We start from the raw sequence: 23,864 nt of genomic DNA on the forward strand, positions 1-23,864 counted from the left end.
CTCAAAGTGCAATTTCTCGGTTGATATCAAGACATCTCGACCCAATCTCCTTTATATGAGTGCCAGATCTCGAGTTCTGGGCGAGATCTCGGTGGGAAATCTTGGTATACTTGGAAATCTTGGTATGCAGACACCTATCTGTTGGTATACATACACTTATTTATGCAAGCAATCAGGATAGAAACTTATTTATGCCTAATATCATTTAAGTAAATGCTTTTGTATTTGTATTTCATTTACTTAAGATATTATTCACAAATAAGCAAAGACACCCCTATTTGAATCCAATAAAAATAGTTAAAAAATAAAATTCCAAAAGGAAAAAAAATCAACCCCCCAGTACAAGAACAAAAACTAGATTTTTGACGGTAGGTGCAATTTTCAACTTTTTAATGCTGGGGGTTTTTCTCAAATCTAAAAATTCCATAAATCTTAATATGGTAAAACATTGCTAAAACCAAAAGTGCGATAAAATATTCATTTGTTTTGATGTCCAAAAAAATATTTTCATTCAGAGCGATTTTGACAACATTCGCGCACACCAAATTAAGTTTGACTAGTGCATAACTTCTTCAATATAAATCAGATTTAAGCAATCTTGGACTTGTTGGAAAGCTTAAAGTGTGTTTGTCTTGTGTCTATCCTGGTTTCTAGCATAAGTAAGTGTATGTTCTGCTTTCCCTCTAAGTGAAACTCCTATTTGGAATTTGTTTTTGCAAAATCTGATAGTGCCATTGTGTTTAAATGGCCTAAAATAGGCTGAATACCAAGTTTCAAACCCAAACTAGGTCTAAAACCCACCGAGTTGAGGCTTCAAGTCGAAGAAAAAAAATATACCAACTCGGTGAGATCTCGACTCGACTCAGTTTTTCCAAGGGTCGAGTTGGTACCGAGTTCCGAGTTTTAGTACGTTGGTAGGGTCGGGGTGTCAATAGTTGTACTTGACTACTTGTAAGTGAACTATTAAATGGTTTTTCTTCATTCGTAATACATATTTTAGTTGTTGTAATTGAATTTTGTATGTTCTAGTACTAAATTATATGTAGAATATGCTAAATTAGAAAAAAGTATACAGCAGGGTCTGTGTACACTAGCAACCTAGGTTCCTAACCAACCTACCATTTTGGGTGTGTTTTTCACAATATAAATGTCCCAAAATGTTTAGAGATGCTTAATTAGAGTTTCCCTAAAGTTTCAGGCCAAAATATGGCCATTTGACCACCGAAATGGTCGAATGAATTGTGCAGCCAAAAGGGGACTGAAATCTGACCAAAACGTGAAATATTTTAGATCTTGAACTATCCTCCAGACTCCCTGATCACAGCATCAGTTTCTGATGGTAAAACAAAGATTAAAAAAAAATCTGCTACCCAGACAAGAGAATAATATTGAGGGGTATTTCCACATCCTAGATAGCCATCTTCCAATTAGATCTGGCTCTGTTCCAGACAGGGAAACGGAGTTGCTATGAAAACAGTGACCCAAAAGCAAGTCTACCCACCTTAGCCCCCTAAAATCAACTCATTGAATATACAAAGGGTGAATAGCTACTGGACAATATCATGACAGCTATACACACTAGAATCATGCCCTTGAGTAATGCAGAACTTTAAAATGTTATATGTTTAAGGTATCCTTTTCCTTCTAAAAAGAAAACGGAAAATTTCTATGCGAAACTTTGCAATTTGGCCTCATACCCCTTCGGTATGAAGATCATTGGACCAATATTTTCAGGCATAGGGAAATTAGGACAGAGCTGCAATAACTATGTAGGCATAAAACTAATGTGTCATACTATGAAATTATGAGAGAGGGTTATTGAAACCAACCTGAGAAAATAAACTACTATTACGGAGAAGCAATTTGGTTTTATGCCAAGAAAATCCACAATAGAAGCTATGTACTTACTCAGGACACTCATGGAATGATTTAGAGATTGCAAAAAGGATCTCCATATGGTCTTTATTGACCTAGAAAAAGCTTATGACAGAATCCCTAGAGAGTTAATCTGGCAAGTACCAGAGAAGAGAAGTGTTTCAAGTAAAAATGTGGACATAATTAAAGATATGTATGATGGCATGGTCAGTTGTGTATGAACTGTGGGGGGTCAAGGAAGTGAATTCCCAATTACGATTGGGTTACATCAAGGATCAGCTTTAAGCCCTTATTTGTTTTCGCTTATAATGGATGATTTAATCATAAACATTCATGATGAGGTTCCTTGGTGTATTCTTTTTGTTGATGTTATCGTTTTGGTGGATGAGACAAAAGCATGGATTAACGCCAAGTTGGAGTTATGGAGATCCACCTTGGAATCAGAAGGTTTTAAGATAAGTTTGAACGAAAACGGAGTATATGAAGTGTAATTTTAGTTACACTAGGACGGATAATGAGGTGGTGAAAATTGATGGGAGGGAGATTCCGCAAAGTGATTATTTTAGGTATCTAGGCTCAATCATAAATAACGAAGGTGATATAGAAGATGATTTTTCACAAAGAATTAAAATAGGATGGATGAAGTGGAGAGATGTGTCTGCAGTGTTATGTGATCGACGTATTCCTTTAAAAGTTAAAGGAAAATTTTATAGGACAATCATACGACCAACTATGATGCATGGTTCCAAATGTTGGGCAGTTGATAAGCATCATGTAGATAAACTCGGTGTATTAGAGATCATAGTTCAAAATCTCGCGAAATCTCGATCGAGATTTCGAAATTTCGGATTTTTCGAGCTACTTGAAACGAAATGCTACTTCGAATCGAAAAAATACAATATCTCGAGCGAAATTCTCGAAATTTCGTGATATCTCGAGAGATTTCAAATTTTTCGTCAAACCCCTTTACATAAAAGACCACATTTCGTCAATCTCGGTCGAAACGAGACTTAAAAACAGCTCTGGTTTTTTGGTTTTTGCTTGGTTTTTGCTCATTTCTTCTCCATTCTTCCACTTCCCATTTGAATCCTTGCCGCATCTACGCCAGAACCACTTGGAGAACACTAGATTCAAACTTCTTAGCACATCTGTGAAGCCTTTCCACTATTCCAGGTAAAACCATATTCTCAAAATTGGTTTTTTTTAGGGAAATGCATGATCAATGTGTTTGTTTGTGATGAAATAAATATATGTTAGACACCGGAAGCCGATCTACAACTTCACGGTGTCGAAAACACCATTTTGGGTGACTATTCTTGCAATTAGAACATTTAAATGTGTTTATATAGCCTAAAATAGGGTTTCCATGAAGTTTCAGGCCTCAACTTGGCCTAAAACCCACCGAAATGACCTACCGAAACATACCAGAAAAATACAATATTTCGACCGAAATATCGGAAATTTCGAATATTTCGGATATTTCGGTCAGCCCGAAATACCAAAACGAAACGAGTTCTCAAACAATGGTAGAGATGAGAATGTTGAGATGGATGTGTGGAAAAACTAGGAAGGATAAAATAAGGAATGATCATATTAGAGCTGATTTGGGAGTAGCTCCAATACATGATAAGAAATGAGAAAGTCATTTGAGGTGGCATGGCCATGTTCTACAAAGGCCTTTTAATGGTCCAGTATGGAGGACCGATTTGATTCAGATTGAAGGGACTCAAAGAGCCAGGGGCAGACCTAAAATAAACCTAGGAGAAGTGGTGAGGAAAGACATGCATATTTTAGGCTTTCTATCAACTATGACTACGAAAAAAAGCTTATTGGAGGGCAAGGATCCATGTAGCCAACCCATTTAGTTGGGATAAGGCTGAGTTGTTGTTGTAAGGAGATTAAGACAGAAATGTGCCAAATGCAGGAGGAGCAGTTCTGAAACAATAGGAAGACAAGGAATTGAAATAAATTGGAGTGGCAGAACTTGCAGAAAAAAGCTTCTCTAGAAGCATTTGCTGCCTGAGTGTGGATGTCTGTCTTTCATGCTTTTTTCCATATTTCTTAGCTGTTTTTTTTTTTTTGTTTTTGTAGGCAGTAGGCCGAGGGAAGTAGTGATACTGATTAATCACATAAATAGGCTTATTTAGGTCCCCTCCAACACCTTGGTTGCACCTTGTGTCTAGGCCCCCTCCAACACCTTGGATTGCCTAGATGCTGTGACAACTATGCTTTGATCCAATGGATTTTATTGTATTCGACCACTTTAATGGGTCTAAATTATACTTAAGTAGGAAACCAGGATTACTTTATTACATTAGTCTGAGTTGTTTTATTTCATTAAGTAATTTTTATTTACTCGGTCGTTAAGGATTGGATAGAGTTTTGAATGAATAGAATTCCAATTCCAACATTGGATAGAATTTTAATCATATGGGATTCTTATTATCTGGTTATTAAAGATAGAGTTTTGTTCTTATGGGCACAAGTGTTTCCTACGTTTAGTCTACTTTCCTTTCTATTTGTAAGCACACTTTTGGTTTTTATATATTGATGTATAGGCCTAAAGCCTCCATATGTTTTGAGTTAATGAAGTTTGGCTTGTTTCCTTTCAAGTTCTGTGGTGATTCAGATCATTGGTACTGTGGGGATTCAGTTCCAACTCCCTATTGTGGTGATTCATAAGGTTTATTGGTGGTGATTCCAAGGTCATACAGTTCCTTCTTATTCATATTTCTTTATTTTCCATCATTGTTTCAGGTTAATACATTCAAATTCCAATATTGTATAATTCATTCCCACTTGCTGAATTTCTGTTGCTACTGTTTTCCACCAGAGATATCAGATCTAATCCCTATTTCAGCAACCGGGTTATCCCATAAACAAACACAAGTACTTAGTCCTATCCATCATTGGGTTAATTCCTATTGACTTACTTGCTGGAATATTCAAGTTACACCCTTGATCTGAGATATCGTACTACTTAATTCTTGAATCTGATCTGTTGATATTCCTGAATATTATTTGCTGCTTGGATTAGTCTGGTTATACCTTACTGCTGCTCCGAGATCAGTCCATCTTAACCGATATCAGATCTCAATTCTTGAGAGTTCTCCTCAAGCGGGGACTCTTCTGTACCTTGGAATCTGATCGTTGGATTGATCCCATCTTTTGATATTATGTTCTCCTAATAGGACAGTAATCCATTACATTCTGGTGCACATCTGATATTCTGATCTTGGGCTCTATTCCTTCACTGTGATCTGTTTTTCAAAGGATTCTGAATTGCTAAGCCCTAGGTTATTTAGAAACCCATCAAGTAGGGTGTGGTTGATGTAGGACACTTCTTGTTCTAGAGGTAGGAAGTGGTGGTGTCTAGGGCTGCTGTTTGTCTCTAGCCTTTACTTTCCTTTTGGGATTCTCATCTCTGATCCCTTTTGTATCTCATTTGCTCTAACAAACTCTCTTTTGTGCCAATAACAATAAAGGGAAAAATAACTTTTACAATTCATTAAATTATAAAGAAAAAATTGTATCAATTAATATAAGATTTGAAAGAATACTACAATATTGCAACACATGAAGAAAACATTATGTCCGAAAAAGTATAGATAGATAATTTAGAGACATTTAAAACAAAAAAAAAGCCAGCTAACCTCAGGTGGGTCAGATGAATTGGGTATCGACTCCCCTTTAGCAACATCTAGTGGGTCATTGATTGCTGCACATTTGGAAACAAATAATAAAACATGTCATTATATAAAATATAAATCAACCAATATCTATCAATTATTCCATATCTCTATGTACTCATCTATATATAACAAATCATAAATCCATACAAACAACAAAAGGGAGTTTAACATTTATCCTTTATATGGATAAATAACACGATATAATTGAGACCAAAAGAGGTACTTAGTAGTACATAGAATACAAACTACATAAGAAACACAACACAAACATCCCTCAGCCCCATCCAAGTTCAAGAGAAACTAGCTACATGCCACAATGAATAAATTCCCCAAAACAGATTCATAGCTTAACTACCTCTTGCTTAGACAAATCATCTGCCACCCCACTTGCACTTCTTGGCTGCCAATAAAACTCAAAGCCCTACTACTTATTATCCCTCTAGATGCTCTAAAAGGATGCAACCAATAAGGTTCTCCAAATCCTTTTCCCTTTATTGACAAAGGTGCCAATCTTTCCAGCTCCATTTAAGATAGTTATAGATTTACACATAACCCAACCCAGGTCAACTCCTGAAACAGAACAGACAATTCTTCAAAATCTAATAATTGAAACAGGATACAGGTTAGACACGTTTTCCACATCATCCAAGCAGAAATGGCAAGCTGATGCAGGCAATGTTTGACATTTTCGTCGAAACCACCAATATCCTGGGAATTATTTCAGTTCGACTTTGGTCGAAACATAATGGCATGCAACTCAGCAGGTATTCAATATTTCGACCGAAACTTTCTGGTTTCGGGTTTTGGTTTCGTACTGACCGAAACACTACATTGCTTCTACATAAAATCCAAATTCCGATCAAAATGGATCGTTGTTTTGACCCATATCGGTGGTTTTTGCAAGTTTGAAAGTGCTAGAAACCCCCCCCCCCCCTTTTTTTGTGGGTTCTTTGGCCAAATTGCCTACAAATCTTGGCATACTTGTCAAAGCTTCATCTAGGTGTTGCCTAGGCGTCTAGGCAGTTTTTGAGGAGCCTAGGCAGCCATCACCTTATTGGTTTCACAAAAGGCGCCCACCTAGGTGTGCTGGAAGTCACCTAGGAGACGCCTTAGGTCACCTTTTAACATAGGCGGTTGCCTTTGTTTTATTTTATGTTTTTAACTTAAAAGTATATAATTTTTTTTATTGTATTCTTAGTGTTTTAATTTGTTTGTGTACAGGATTAAATACTTGGCACTACACAGGATCAGAGTCTAAATACTCATAAACCATAAACAACTCTCATAAATCTGTCTGTCTCACATTGAAACCCAAATTCTGCAATCGAAAGGGTGTTTGAGGCTTCGACTTTAAACTTCAATGGGTGTTCGCGGGGGTTGAGGCTTCAACTTCAACAGCTGTTCGAGGCTTCAAGCTTCTGACTTGGGGTTCAAGACTTCGAGCTTCACCTTCAAGGAGACGGTGAGATGAAGGCAACAATTGCATCTCCGGATTTGACAGGTAAATTTTTGGGTGCGAGTGTTCTTTCTTTTCAGCTCTTCTTCACGCCTTGTGCTTTTGTTTTTTTCCCCCTCATCTTCGGTCTTCTCCTTCTTCTTTATTGCAATCCCTTTTTTTTTCAACCTGATTAATTGATTTCTTTGGTCTCGTCATCCTTTTTCTTCTTCACCAGCTGATTAATTGAGTTCTTCGGTGTCCACCTCTGCCTCCTCCTTCCTCCTGTCACACAATCGATTTTTTTGTACCTCATTAATTGAGTATGGATTTTTTTTAACTGATTATCTCTCTTCTTCTTTCTTCTTCGGTTGTTCCTGTGACTTCACTGAATCTTTAATTTTTTCATTCCTATGTAACTGCGTAGTGGGTATTTTTTTTATTCCTCTGCTTCCTCTTTAACCAAGAAAATCCTAAATTCAAATGGTTAATGGTGTGTACTGTACTACTTTGTTTCTGTTCTGATATTCAGGCTTAATGGTTAATGGTGTTGGTGTACTTTTGTTGGTTGATGGTACTGTATCTCTCTTAAATAGTTAATGGTTAACGGTACTGTTGGTTAATGGCGTGTTTCTGTTCTGTATTATTGTTGGTTAATGGTGTGTTTCTGTTCTGTTTTTTTTGTTGGTTAATGGTGTGTACTGTGTATTGTGTTTCTGTTCTGAACTTCTGATATTCTGGCTTAAGTGCTTAAGCATAAATGGTTAATGGTGTATTTCTGCAAGCCTACAACATGAACACTGGACAATGACCGGAGTGTGCACTATGTTCAAGTTAACAGTCCTTTTTTTTCCAACATATTTTTTCTACAGATTTCAAAGTCCCTTTTTTTCATATATTTATAATTCTGTTTTGTATATATGCTATGATGCTCTTAGTTTATTGATTTGTTTTTCTGATAAATATGACAATATGCTACATTGCTTCTTTATATCCTGTACCTTGTTCATTATGTTTTGGTTTTATCAGATTAGGTCATTGCTAATCAAGGATTTAAGTATCGCACCGTATCGCCCCGCCAAGGCCAATACATATTGGTATCGCAGGGTATCGATACGATACAATGAGATACGTCTCTTTTTCTTTTCTTTTTTTGAAAATAATGGTATCGATCAGTATCTTATTGTATAGGCCGATACGGTGCGATACAATACGATTGATACATACCGATACTCTCGATAGGATTTATTTAGGGGTTGAAAAAAAAATTAAAAGTATCGGTACGTATCGCATTGTATCATCCGATACGGCGCGATATGCACATTAAAAGGCACATTTGACTTTAGAATCGTGATTCCAGAAACCAAAAAGCATCAATAGCACCAGGAGGGGCAAGTTTTCACCCAAAACTTCAATTTTTTTACATCATCTTTCAAATTGCACTTTGGTTGAATCAAGGAAATAAACTGCACTTTGGTTGAATCAAGGAAACAAACTGCAATATTGCTTATTTATATTGCTTTTTGCTCTAAAAGTGTATTTCTATGTGTATCTGAGGCGTGTGATATGTATCTCCCATACGATACATCTCTTAAAATCACCACACCGATACGATATGCGATACCGATACTTTAAACCTCGTTGCTAATTGCAAGCATGATTATACCATATTGCATTGATATGGTTCTTTATCTAACAAATAAGTAAAAATTATATAGTTTCTAATATTCTATTTGGGCATTTGGCTATTTGTCATACTAGTAGTAGTATCTGTAATGGATACATTTAAAAAAAAAAAACTAGAACGCCTTGGTTGCCTAGGCGCCGCCTTATCGCCTAAGTGCTTAAGAAGGCCTACAACACCTTGGGTCCCCTAGCGCCTTGACAACTACATATCTTGGTGGAACAACATGTTGGAGACTACTATAACACATCTACAATGATTGATTTGGTGCATTTGAGCAAGATTTGTTGAAGATTCGAACTTTGAGGAATACCTTTTGTTGTAATATGGGGTTCAAGGGTATAATTGTCCATAGGGTTTTATCTTGTGTTGCCATAGGGGCGTTAATGTCATTGTACTCCATATCTCATTATTATAAATAAAGAGTGGTCAGTGTCTCTCTGACACAAGTCACAATTTTCCAGCTATAATGGTACCAGAGCTCTAGGAGAAAAAACATCGACCAAGGGATTCTTGCCGCTGCCATCTCTCTCTCTCCCTCTTTCTTTTTCCTCGTTTTTCATGAGCACCGCCACCACCTGCGCCTCTCTCTCTCAGGTTTCTTTCTAGCGCCACTGAGAGAGAGTTTCCGCCTCCTCACTTTTCTGCCACCCTCGGTGGTGTTTCTCCACCGCCGAGGGCCCTTTTTTTGCTCCCTTTATTTGATCTGCCTTTTCTCATGCATTAAAAAGGGCAGAACTTATTTTCATGGAAGTTTTTTTAGATCCTTGAGATCTAATTTTTTTTTTCCTGGATCTGTGAGTTCTTATTCCTCTTTTGGGACGATGTCAGATTCTTCCTTAGCCACCTCTGGAATCGAAGGGCAAGTTCGCACTCTTGATGGCTTCCCTACATTCCCTGTTTGCATCATTCGCTTGGATGGTAGCGACTTTCTTATGTGGTCTAGGTCTTGTTATCTCAATATGGATTCCCGTGAATATTTGGGTTATCTCATTGGTGCAAAAGAGAAACCCCCCACTCCAGGTCCTGAACAAGATAAATAGAGTTCTTCTAATTCCCTAGTGATGTCGTATCTTCTCTCAAGCATGACGCCTCAACTTGCTCGTGGTTATCTTCTATTAGATACAGCTACAAAAATTTGGAAGACCGCTCAAGAGACTTATTCCCAAGTGGGGAACGATGCCCAGGTCTTTGATTTACGTAGCAAAAAGAACTCAGTTTGTCCCAATACTACTCTGAGTTACGTAGCTAGTGGCAGGAATTGGATTTTTATGACACTTTCCAGGCCTCTACCCCTGAAGATGCAATCAAGTTCCAGAAACGTGAAGATAAATTTAGGGTGTATGATTTTCTTGTTGGCCTCAATATGGAGTATGATCAACTCTGTGCACAGGTTCCCACTCTGTTACAGGCCTATTCCTTGATCCAACTTGAGGATATTCTCCGTACTGCCATGCTGCCTCCTCCTTCCCTTGACCGATCAGCACTTATATTTGCCCCTCCTAGGCAATCCAAAGGTGGTTCCTCTCGCCCCAGTGATCGTTCTGATTGTAAACCTCTTAAATGTGAATATTGCGGGAAAGACACACCAAGGAATTTTGTGGGAAGCTTCATGAGCACCCGTCTGCTTCTTCCACCAAAGGTCATGGTCGTGGGAAACCTTCTGCAAATCATACTGAGACCACCACAGTTGATCCTCCAGCTGGTGTTGCACCTTCCACTTCTCAGGATGAACTTACCAAGCTTCTCCGTCATTTGGTAACCAAGCTGGACTCTACCGATCCTGCCAGTTTTGCTGCCGCTTCCTCTTCCACCTTGTTCCTTCAAATTCTGCCAATCCAGGTATTTCTTTTGCTGGTATTTGTGCATCCACTATTTCCCAATCATGGATTTTTTACTTTGGTGGTTCAGACCATATGACCGGTAAGACCAATTTTTTCCCCCAAATATTCCCCTTGATCTGGTAAGGATAAGGTGTGCATTGCTGATGGTTCTCTTTCATCAATTTCTGGAAAGGGATCCATCACATGCTCTCCTACTCCGACCCTAAACTCGGTTTTGCATGTTCCAAATTTTACTACCAATCTCCTTTCCATTAGTCGTTTCACTTTCGGCCTTAATTGTAAAGTGACTTTTTTCCCTTCTCATTGTCTCTTTCAGAATCTGGTAACGGGGGAAACTATTGGCTCTGGTACAGCGTACAGTGGTTCTCTATTTGCTTGATGTTGCTGCCCCTTCTCTCTCCATGCTCATCCTACTGTTGCTGATCCTGCTGTTCCTCCTGACTTACTACTTTGGTATAGACGTTTAGGACACCCTCCTATGGGCACTTTAGTTAAAGCTTTTCCTAATTTATTTTCTAAATGCACTCCAAAGGATGTGTTTTGTGATGCTTGCATTTTAGCCAAGCAAACACATTTTTATTCCAGTTCAAATTCTCGAAGTACTTCTCCTTTTATGTTAATTCATTCTAATGTGTGGGGCCCTGCCCGATGTTCTTCAATCTCTGGTTACAAGTGGTTTGTCTCTTTTATCGATTGTCATACTCGGTGCACTTGGCTTTATTTATTACACTATAAAAGTGATGTTTTCATTGTTTTCAATTAGTTTCATAATTTTGTGCGTACTCAGTTTAATGCCCAAATTAAAATTCTCCATAGTGACAATGGTAAAGAGTACACCGATGGGGCATTTCAGGCATCTTGCATCTCATGGCATCCTCCATCAGACCAGTTGTGTTGATACACCGGCGCAGAATGGAGTGGTTGAACATAAGAACAGGCATTTACTTGAAGCGGCTCGTGCATTGATGTTTGAAATGAATGTTCCTCCACATTTTTTGAGTGAGGCTCTTTTAACCGCTGCATACTTGATCAACCGCATGCCTACCCGTGTGCTTAACTTTAGCTCGCCCGCTAAGGTTCTCCAAGGAAACAATTCCTTCACCGTTCCACCAAAGGTGTTTAGTTGTGTGTGTTATGCTCGAAATCACCAACATCCTAGGATTGAAGTGCATTTTTGTTGGTTATTCTCCTACCCAGAAGGGGTATCAATGTTATCATCCTCCCACTCATTGGATGCTGGTTACTATGGATGTGGTGTTTAATGAAGCTGTCCCATATATTCCTCCAGCCTCTCATCATGGGGATGATTTGGTTGGTGCCGAGATGCCTGATATGCTTGATATGCCTATTCCCATACCACCACCTAGTGATGACCTTAGTCCCTTTGTCCAAGGGGAGACAACACCACCAACTGTTATTCTTCCACCATCCAAACCTCCTATTGTTCACACATATCATCGTCAAGGTCAAAGAGACACCATTGTAGCTGCTCCAGAGCCGCCGGCTCCCCCCACATTGGATCCAAGTATTTCTTCTTCACCTTTACCTATTGTTTCTGACCCTTCTTTGGATTTACCTATGGCTCATCGTAAAGGAGTTAAAACTTGTACACAACGTCCTATCTCCCAGGTTGTTTCGTATGAGTCTCTTTCTCCTTCATACCGTACCTTTGTTTCCTCTTTGTCCTCTGTTTCTCTTCCCAAAAATGGCAGGAAGCTCTTTGTGATCCAAAGTGGAAAGCAGCCATGTTGGAAGAAATCCATGCTCTAGAGAAAAATGGTAATTGGAATCTGGTCCTTCTCCCTCCCCAGAAGAAAACAGTTAGCTATAGGTGGGTGTTTGCTGTTAAACAGAATTCAGATGGAACTATTGATAGGTACAAGGCCGGCTGGTTGCTAGAGGGTTCTCACAAACCTATGGTCTTGCCTACCAATAAACGTTTGCCCTGGTTGCAAAAATGAACACAATACGTGTTATCTTGTCCTGTACAGCTAACCTTGGCTGGGAGTTGCAACAATTAGATGTAAAAAATGTTTTTTTACATGGAGAATTAAAGGAAGAAGTTTATCTTTGATATCCCTCCAGGTTTTGCCACTCAGGAGACCCATGGGAAACTATGCAAGCTGAAGCATGCATTATACGATTTAAACCAGTCCCCACGGGCTTGGTTCGGTAGATTTCATGGTGCAATGGTCTCATTTGGCTACACTCAAAGCAATGTTGACCATATTCATTTTATCAAGAGAACTGGAACCAAGATTGCTATTCTTATCGTCTATGTAGATGATATTATGGTTACGAGCAGCGACAAGGAGGAGATATCTCGCCTAAAGGATTATCTTGGGAAGAAATTTGAAGTCAAGGACCTTGCCCTATTATAGTACTTTCTTGGAATTGCAGTTGCCCGCTCTACCAAGGGTGTATTTCTTTCTCAAAGAAAATACACCTTGGATTTATTATCTGAGACAGGCATGTTGGGCTGCAAACCATCAGATACCCCTCTTGAGGCCAATGTTCATCTTTCCAGCAAAGTAGGTGATCCTGTTGATAAAGGACAGTACCAAAGGTTAGTGGGCAAGCTAATCTATCTTTCCCATACACGACTGGATATAGATTTGCAGTTAGCTTGGACAGCCAGTACATGCATGACCTTTATTCTTCCCATTGGGATGCTGTGATCCGGATTTTGCGATACTTGAAAGCTGCCCCAAGCAAAGGTGTTTTATTTTTCGATTCTGACTAGGCCAATTCCCCTAACGATCGACAATCCACTTCTGGTTACTGTACCTTTGTTGGGGGTAACCTGGTCACTTGGCAAAGCAAGAAGCAATCGGTTGTTGCCTGATTGAGTGCTGAAGCTGAGTTTCGTGCCATGTCCCATGGCATTTGTGAATTAATGTGGCTCCAAGGGCTGTGGAAGGACTTGGGTCTACCTACATCTTGACCTACAATGCTTTACTGTGACAAGAAGTCTGCGATCAATATTGCCCATAATCCAGTGCAGCACGACAGAATCAAGCATGTGGAAATTGATCGCCATTTCATTAAATAAAAGCTCGAACAGGGTCTAATTTGTACTCCTTTTGTCAAGTTTGGAGATCAGTTAGCTGATGTTTTCACCAAGAGTCTTAGGAGTAAATTTTTTGGTCCTCTTGTATGCAAGTTGGGCATGTGTGATATTCATGCGCCAACTTGAGGGGGAGTGTTGTAATATGGGGTTCAAGGGTATAATTGTCCATAGGGTTTTATCTTGTGTTTCCCTAGGGGCTTTAATGTTATTGTACTGCATATCTCATTATTATAAATAAAGAGTGGTCTGTCTCTTTCTAACACAAGTCACAATTTCCCAGCCATCATCCTTTTATCCTAAAGTTAATTTTTGCAAAAAAATAGGGTAAATATTTAGTGGTTGGACTTCCACTTTATATGTTAGATATTGTGGATAGTATCTCATTTCTAGATCCCCAGCAACCATATCAGTCCAGTCCACCAAGCAGCAACAGCTAATCCACATTTGCATCATCTTCCTGACCTGGTGATCTATATCTGAGGTTGGGGCACCTAGAGCATGTTAATGATGAGACCTATCAGGCTGTTGTGATGAACTTTGACCGTTTCTTCACAAGAAGCATGAAATGGCCTTCTTTTGTGATAGTCGGAGAAACAGTTTCATCGGCAGAAGCAATCTTCCTCAGCTTTCAAGCCCGTCTAGAACTCTATGCGGTACTGACATAGAGTTGGAGGAACGGTTTCATAGGGGTCTTTAGAGTTTCACCTTGGTTGATGGCTGTACACTTATAGTTCTGACACTTGCACACTTGTATGTGTACTTGTAAGTTGCCACACTTCAACATTAATAATATTAAATGGCTTTTCTTCATTTTTAATGCATATTTTAATTGTTTAATTGAAATTTTATGTGTTACAGTACTAAATTATGTGTAGCATAGGCTATATTTGGGAAAATATACAGCAAGATACGCCGTATATTACCAATCTAAGGTACAAAACCAAACTAGCATTTTGGGCGAGTATTTTAACAATCTAAAGGTTCCATTATGTTTAGGGATGCTTAATTAGGGTCTCCTGAAGTTTCGGCCCAAAATATGACCATTTGACCACTGAAATGGTCAAAGGAACCACCAACGGAAACAAATAGCATTTCAACCAGGTTTCAGTCGAAATCCATAATATTTCGGTTTGGACCAAGGTTTCTTCTCAAACCTTGGATGCAGGTCGGAAAATAGAAAAACAGCAGAAATCCATGGATTAGAAAGATGTGATGCAGGAAGGTCAAAGCAACCTAATCAACCTGAGGGTAACAGCTCCATCAGAAAAGGGATTCAAAAACATGAATTATTGATGGGAGCTGACATGCGCATCAAGGGGCAAATATCAAGAACTAACTGTAATTAATTCAGGTTGGACTGAATCTTTAACCATGGTGATGCAGAAGGAGAAGAAGGATCTTCGGGTGGTGAGCTTACCTTGCTTATATCTTAAAGCTATATCCAAGATCTGTTCCAGGCAGCAGAAAATCTTCTTCAGTACCTTTAGCAATCAACAGAGAAGGAGAGGAAGCAAGGTATCGCACAAAGAGAAATATGGAGGAGAAAGAAGGGGAGCCAAGGGGCTGAACAAGGAAGTAGCAGATTGCTATCCAAGAAGAATTTTCATATCGATAGAAGAGAAGATTAGCAGTATCAATCTGCTAGGGTGAGAAAAATAGGATGAAAGGAAACCGTGAGGTAGGGAAGAAAGAGGAGAGAGAAGAGATCACAAGGGGAGAGAATCGCTCTCAATTTCAAAATTTCCCAAATCTATTCCATTATCAAAACTATGGAGAGGTGAGTTGGTTATATACTTACATTGCTATTTTAAAAAACATAGAGATAAAATCTCCTAAATTGACTCCACTAATGACACTTAACCTTCCTAAACTAACTTAAACGCTATCTTAAAAGGACTCTTCTAGATTGAACTAACTTGGCTACTTAATAGCACATGGGACCACACAATCTTATCCATGTACTTAATCATGTGTGCCCTTTTAAATCCCAATTTTTGGACTTATAAAAGAGGCTCATTACATTATTAAACACAAAAGTAACAAGCCCAAGGCCCCATAGAACCCAGCTATGGGCCCAAATAAAGTATTCCAAGGCCCAATTGACCCGATTGGACACCCTTAACTGCATCTCATGGGGGGCAAAAAACCATTGGTCTAGGAGGACCTGTTGAGACTTGCAATTAATTAAACACAGAATAAAGCTTGATATGGCCAGAAGGTGAATCTAGTCTGCAGAACAGGTTTGATATTAGCAGAATAAGAATCTTAAAGAGGCAAAACAATATGTGCCAGGACCTGAGATTAAGAAAAACAAGAGTAGCCAGAGTCTGAAATCGGGCTGACAGAATTAAAAGGAGATGATTTAACAGAAAAGAATAAAAAAAGCAAAGCAGACAAATCAGATTCACGGTCACAAAACAAAAGAGGGGAATAGAAGATCCGAACTATTGATTTGAAATCCATGAACCTTCAACCTGAAAACAAATAAGTAACAACAAGTACAGAAGAAGAAGAAGAGATGGAATTGTTAGGAGAAAGGGATGGAGAGAGAGAGCGAGCAAATAAAAGAGGAAAGAAGCCAGTCTCCATACAGGTTACATAGGCACAGCCACCACAATATGTTCCATTATCCAAAAGCCCACCAAAAATGTAGGGATTACAGTCCCATACAGAAGACTAAAAGTTCTCTATCCTTCCTAAATTAACTAAATTTAAGAATCGAAATAAAAGTAGTAAACAAACTCAATAACTGCCAAACGATAGAGCAAACCCAATTTAAAGAAAATTCTAGACTGTGGACTTTGACTACCAGCACTGGGTTCACTAATTAAAGATTCATTCAAAAAAAAACAAAAAAGAATTATATAGACTCCTTTATAAAAAATGACATATAGCCCGGCCGACAATTTAATAGACTGTAATTGAAGATCAGGCCACACAAATTGCAGCAGGATGCTCCCGCATCAAGAAGGCTGCCCTGGAAATTACATTTCTTCAAATTGAGATTTAACAGTCAATCCTGTATTGGTATTGCTCCAAACTCTACCTTCTTGCAGATTTCTGTGACAGAGCATGAAACATTTCTAATATGAACAAAAGTTCTCCACTCATGGCTGAAATTCCAACCTTCAACTAGAAACAGTCACTGTTTTCTATATCATCGTCCATAAGAATCTTGGAGACTCACTAGACAGCTAGTTTGATATACAGCATGCAGAGAACGAGAATTTAAAAGTAAAATAAAATGAAATGAAATCCATAGATTAAAAACTGGTAAATTGGGAGCAATTGCAATCATATTGGAGCAATTACAGTCTATAGAAACAGAAAAACTAAACAAGAAAATGGGGATGTCATATGTAGCAATAGCACTCTACATGGACTATCTACAGCACCACTGCTACTGTCAGCATACTCGAGCTCCTCATCGCTGTCTTGGTTTATTGGTTGGGGAAGCAAAGACACCTTAGAGTAAGCAGGAACAACAAATTGTTGTCCAACTACAACCTGGATCACAAGAAACGTTTAGAGACATCGTTATGGAACTTAAAGTTAGAGAAAAGAGGATTCAAAAACATTAATATCTGACCATATCTTTGAACTTCGCCTCTTATATGAGTAAATTCCAGTCATATGAAATTTTTAAAAAAAATTCATCACATGTATCAATTGAAATATATGAGCACTTCACTATGAAACAGAAAAAAAAAAATAGGTGAGTGAACATAGAAATGTTTCAACTATATAATTTTCATATCTTAGGATTAAAAATTAATCATTTTTCACAATCACAGCCCACCATTGGAGTTGCCTCAGTAATTAAGAGACAGTCCAGCATTCATTGGTCCAACGATGCTTCTCAATGGAAATGCGAGATCCTATTCAACCACTCGTTACAAATGGCTACATTAATGCTAGAAGGGTTTGGCAATTGTGCACCAAAGCTATCTGTTGACCATTATGGCATGAAAGGAACAATAAAGATCTTTGAAAACCATCCAAAGGGCATCCATATTGTGGCTACAAAGGAGAAGGATTTGCTCATTTTTTTGAGCTGCTCAATGTAAAGAGTTCAAAGAAGCATAGTTATCAAGGCAGCAAGACGACCAAGGTGTTGGAGAGGGTCCAAAAGCAAGGTGACACAAACAAGGCGGCAAGGGGCCAGCCTAGGCACCCAAGGCGACGCCTTGATAACTATGATTGGTGCAGTACTGGCCCAGGTTAAGACGATTTTCTGGTAAATCAAGGGGTGATTGCTTGGTCGCCATATATATTACAGCAGCCTACAACTGAAATAAGAAAAAAAATTTAAGAAGAGACTATGGGGGAGAATAGTTAGGAAGGAGAGTGAATCAATGGAGAGAGAGAGAGAGAGCAGAGAGAAACACGGCTGTCCACAAAGGAAGAAGACAGCCACCACTGTAAGAGAGGTCAATCAGACTTGCGGGAAGGGGATAAACATAGCCTTCTCTCATCCAATCTTCCACTGACATAAAAACTCTTCTTTCGTTCCAACTCAATTTTAGGGGAGGGGGTATTACATGTATTTATAAACTTCGAAGATCCAAAAATAGAATTGCCTAGAAAGAACAAAAAACTCTAGGATTCTAGAAAAATTTAAACTTCTAACAAAGAGATAAGAAATAATAAAATTTCTTAAACTAAACTACTTAGCCTCCATGACTACTGAAAGATGTATCTAGAAAAGCATCCCACGCACTAAAATACTAAGTTAAAAAACTAATTTTCGTGTATTCCTTGGACCCTAGTTTTGGGCTTTATAATTCAGCCTGTAACGCTTAAAAGCATAACGACAGGCCCGAATCCTGCTAAAAAATAGCCGTTGCTTTTTAACTTCTGTTTACATTAACGATCCCCTACCATTGATTCTGATATCATCTTATCTGAATTCTAAATAGCCATTGTTTTTTGACTTGTGGGCCTGGGACATCTTCGGATTGTGCTCATAAAGTGCTAGTGCAAGCTTGGGTAACGAGACCCAGTGCTCTGAACTGATTTACAGAGCCTGGCTCAATGTAAACTCCTCAGATCCATTGCTTTGCACCAAGGATATCTGCTACCGACTGTGGCAGTCCACTTGAGTACATCACATTGATGTTTGACTGTTTTAGATATATTCTTCCGGTCTTAAGTGGGGCCACTTTGATGCTACTGGGGTTTGATATATCCCTACATTTCTTAAACATGGCTAAATAAAATCCATAAATTGCAAATTGAAAGGCTTGCTGGGGAAGGCGTATATAATTAAGATTAAAACCTGAATAGAAAACCCTCCAATAAATAAGAAGTCATATGAGGGAACCAAGAGAACAATGGGAACTAAAATCATGAGGGAACCAAGAGAACAATGGGAACTAAAATCATATGAGGGAACCATAGTTTTCAAGGCAGCAAGGCGACCCAAGGTGGTTGAGGGGTGTCTAAGCGCTTAGGCAACAAGGCGCCCAAGTGTTATTTTTTTATTTCCCCTCTTTTCTAACATTATTTAGTATGCTACAATATGTACTTTATACCATCAAAAATCAACATTAAACCATATCAAGTCATCAAAAATCAACATTAAGTTACATCAAGTCATCAAAAATCAATATTAAGCTACATCAAGTCATCAAAAATCAACATCGAAATAGAAGACAACAGAACTGAAGAAGCAAGCTAATGGAAATTTGAAACAATCAAAAACATACAGATGGTTTTTATGTTCTTGGAATTGATCATTTTCAGGTATATCTAGTCTAACTGTTCTTAGAAAATATGATCTTATCAACAAGTAATTAACCTACTCTCGATTTAGAGAAATGTTCTTGTTCTCTAAGAAATTTGATTAACCAAATGCTTTTATTTTTACATGAGATTTTTTGTATTAGGTAGAGCACAAAACCAGCTTTCCAACAAATTCAAGATTGCTTAAATCTGATTTATATTGAAGGAGTTATGTTCCCGTCAAACCTTATTTGGTGTGCGTGAATGCTGTCAAAATCGCTCTGAATGAAAATAATTTTTTAGATATCAAAACAAATGAATATTTTACCGCACTTTTGGTTTTTAACAATGTTTTACCACATTAAGATTTATGGAATTTTTAGATTTGAGAAAAACACCAGCATTAGAAAGTTGAAAATTTCACCTACCGCCGAAAATCTAGTTTTGGCTCTTGAACTAGAGGGTTGACTTTTTATCCTTTTGGAATTTAAAATTTTTAACTATTTTTATTGGATTCAAATAGGGGGTATTTGCTTATTTATGAATAATAGCTTAAGTAAATGAAATAACAAATATAAAAACATTTACTTAATTGATATTGGCATAAATGAGTGCCAGAACCTGGTTAAATGCCAATTAAACCAGTGCAAGGCACCCTCCAATAAGGCGGCAGCAGCCTAGGCACCTAGAAATCCTCCTGGACGAGGCGACGCCTTGACAACTATGGAGGGAACCAAGAGAACAATGGGAACTAAAATCATATGAGGGAACCAAGACAACAATGGGAACTCAAATGAGGGAACAATTTTCTTGGTTGAAGTAACAAATAAAAACCCACAAATTTGTAACCTGTTGAAGCAGAGCAATAATCTGGATGTAATAATCTTCAAGAAATTGTAACAATTTGTTGAAAAGAAATCCCAAAAGCTTGTAGCACTCTTGAACTCGATTTGACTGAAACTAGGGTTTAAAATCAAGAACCGATAGAAGGGGATGGGGAAAGGTGGGGTTGGCTATCTCAACCTGGGCATCTCACCCATCCTATCTCAGGATTTTCACAAAGGCTAAAGCCAATATTTCATTAATCAAATTCGTGTATAATGCTGCCCTCCCTTACAAACTTACATAGAAGACTCAAAAATAGACTTAGACATTAAAAAAGTAAGGCCTAACCCTATCCTTAACTAATAAGGTAACCTAAATTGACTAGGAAAGTGAAATAATAAAGAAAACAGACTCAAAATAGGACTCTAACTAAACTAATGATGCAAATCCCGTTTTCCTACTTTCTACTCATATTTTAAGCTCATTAAATTGGCCAATTACAAAGTAAACCCATGGGATCAATGTAACATCCCGCTAGCAGGTCATGAATAATTAATTGGATTACTTGTTAATATTCTAGTGCCTATTGAATTATTTTATTTTATGATGAATAGTGCAAGCACGAGGTGGTATGCTTATGTTAATCTTAGTAATTAAATATTGATTAGTATTTGATTAACTAAGTTAATCCTATTATTAGGGGGATTAATGAGGGATTAGAGGTGGTTTAGCATGATTGGACCATGTGTCCTACTAAAGGGCTGCCACCTGATACATAGAGACGATGAGATGGTTGCATGGTTAGTAGCCCCATGGCATAGAGGTGAGGTGTTACCAAGGGTCAGCCACTTTGTTTGACTAAGCCTAAATAGCAACATAGTCTCATATGGAGCTGCCACCTTGTGTATGCCTAAGTAGGTGGTGGCTTTCTAAGGCCAGCCACATGGCCCTAAGGATAGGTGGCATTAATACTTCAGCCACATAGGTGTTGAGGTGTCTCATGCTGGGATATTAGGGGACTAATGATGGTTTGACTAACCTAAATGAAGATTTAGGATTTAATAGCTATTAGAGTTAGTTGATGTAATTAATGAGATTATTAGTGATTAAGAAATTATATATAAGGGTATGACTAAATGAAAGAAAGAGATTAGATACTCAATACATCAGAACAGAATTCTGGAGTTGAGAGAAAAAAAAAAAAAAAAAAAAAAAGCAGAAGAAAAAGGGGAAAGAAAGGAGGGAATTAATCTGGAATCGACTGTTGGACATGGAGTTGCAGAAATGAACTGTTGATGTTCTTGTTATTGCTGAATCACAATTTTCAAAAGGGAAATAGTGGGTGAAGGAAAGTACCATTGAATAGTGAAGGAAAAGATTTGGTTCCCTATGATTTAGAACTGTTTTAGACGTGATGTCTTGAGCAATGAGTTATGAAGATGAGCATTAGAGATTTTGGAATTCCAATTTGAAAGGACATGGAGAAAAATTGAAGAAGAGAAACACAACAACTCAAGGGCAGAGCCAATTCTGAACTGGGAAGAAGAAGAAGAAGAAGAAAAGGATGGATTGTAGTTGTTGCGGAGCTTGGGGATATGTGTGGGTTGAGTTGATGAACTAGGACGCTAGGAAGGCAGTTGTGGCTGTGAGTGTTGGGTTCTATACTAGGAAGAAAGAGGAAGAAGAAGCTGTTAGCTGAACATCAGTTTGGAACTCTGTTTGAAGGGGATTCGATTGTACCAAAATACTTATAAGTCTAAAGACGAAGTGCATCAAGAGGAGTAAGGGAGAAAAGTGAAGGATTCATATAAGTAATGTTATATGTGTTTTTATTGTAGATTGGATATTATTAAGAGATATGTGACTGATTCATTATGTATTGTTATATGTTTATATCATTGATTGGATATGTATATGAGTATTGTGAGGGACCCATATGTATATGGTTGTATATATTTGTAAATTGGTATGACTGGTCACTGCTTATTTACATAGCTATACATGTATGAGTAAAATGATGTGAGGCGGATATCTAAGTACTGCTTTATAATTGAATGAAAGAGCTATGAAGGATTGTATGTATGTAGATGCATATGGATGTGAGGGAATCATGGATAATGTATCTGTGTGATTGATGTCCTGTTTAGTGACGCAGATGTAAAGTACATGTATATGTCAGTTGTTGATGATGCCTACGTGAGTGTTGTATTGATGTGTTCTTTGGATGTCATGCATTGATGAGCTTGTAGATAATGTTATATGTTTATGTTGATGTTCTAGTATGAGAATGATATGTGATGCAATGTATGGAATGAAGAGATGATAATGATGTATATGTATGTAACGACATGACGATGATGATGATGATATATAAGCATGAAATGAGATGATGTCAAAAGGAAAGAGAAAGATAGAGAATGAAATGAAAGTTAATGCAATAACAATACTCTGTGTCTACCATCCCTTTCCAGTAGGAGGTAATGTATTGGACAAGGTATAATGTAATGGTAATTCTAGAGCATGGCATACGGGTCATGTGGTCTCGTGCAGACCATTATACGATGGTAATTCTAGAGCATGTTCCTCCTGGACATGTGGTCTAGTGCAGACCATTATTTGATGGTAATTTTAGAGCATGTTCCTCCTGGACATGTGGTCTAGTGCAGACCATTATTTGATGGTGGACATGTGGTCTAGTGCAGACCATTATACGATGGTAATTCTAGAGCATGTTCCTCCTGAACATGTGGTCTAGTGCAAACCAAATAATTCTTTAGCATGTTCCTTATGGGACATGTGGTCTAGTGCAAAATGTTATACGTTGGTAATTCTAGAGCGTGATCCTTTTGGACATGTGGTCTAGTGCAAACCAAATAATTCTAGAGCATGTTCCTCACGGGCATGTGGTCTAGTTAGATTGTTAGAAAAGTTAATAATAGAGTATGTCCTCATGGTCATGTTGCCTATCCAAGATGATGCGAGGCCTAGTTTACCTCAACATTTATGCGCACATTCGGTAGTACACTATTTACTTGACTTAATCCAACAGTAAACCTGTGTTCTTATTAAATGTATATACACATGCACACTGATATGAAAGCACATGAACACTTGAATGTATTGTAACATGATTTCCTCATTGGGTTGTTGGCTCATCCCTATTATAAATATTCTTTTCAGATGATGAGTACAGAGAAGAGGTGTGTACAGCTCAAGACTCCTTGAATTGTGAGTGTACAGGTTACACCAACCTAGGGAACAGGATTGAGAGAAGTGCTTGTGAACAGTATGAGTTATGATGTGAGAAAGACAAAGAACATGTTTTGCAATAAGGTTTAAATTCACATAGCTTTGTAATACTTATTCAATTGTCACCAGTGTTATATATATGTTATGTATCAGTCTTAATCCCAACTCCAGTAGTGTTAAGTCTTCCGCTGTTTATGTATGAATTCTATGGGAGTTGGGTTATTTATACAAATGTGAAAGGTGATTTCTGATCAACGCCCTTGAGGGCAGACTTTTTACCGTGTTTGAGTTTGGGGTTGTTACAATCAAAATCCCAATACATATATGGCCCAACACAAAGCTTTTTTTTCAATAAAATAAACCTTTTAGTTGACTTATCTACATCAGTATAAATATGGATTTCTGGAGTGATTCTATCCTCCTACGGTACGGTTCCTTCATTTCCAGCACTCTGTATTTCGTGGCA

At 38.0% G+C, this 23,864-nt stretch overlaps 1 protein-coding gene across 1 annotated transcript in view; it reads right to left on the reverse strand.

Annotated features, from left to right (window-relative positions):
• Positions 1-23,864, reverse strand: part of LOC122667221 (translation initiation factor eIF-2B subunit epsilon) — an 87,392-nt gene that overhangs the window by 38,832 nt on the left and 24,696 nt on the right. Inside the window, exons 7-8 of the mRNA XM_043863467.1 lie at positions 16,978-17,107; positions 5,529-5,593 (exon numbers count right to left, since the gene is read on the reverse strand). Coding sequence (XP_043719402.1) covers positions 5,529-5,593; positions 16,978-17,107 — 195 coding nt within the window. The remainder of the gene's footprint in view (positions 1-5,528; positions 5,594-16,977; positions 17,108-23,864) is intronic.

This window comes from Telopea speciosissima, chromosome 7 (genome assembly GCF_018873765.1).
Source record: "Telopea speciosissima isolate NSW1024214 ecotype Mountain lineage chromosome 7, Tspe_v1, whole genome shotgun sequence".
In the NCBI taxonomy this organism is placed as follows: Eukaryota; Viridiplantae; Streptophyta; class Magnoliopsida; order Proteales; family Proteaceae; genus Telopea; species Telopea speciosissima.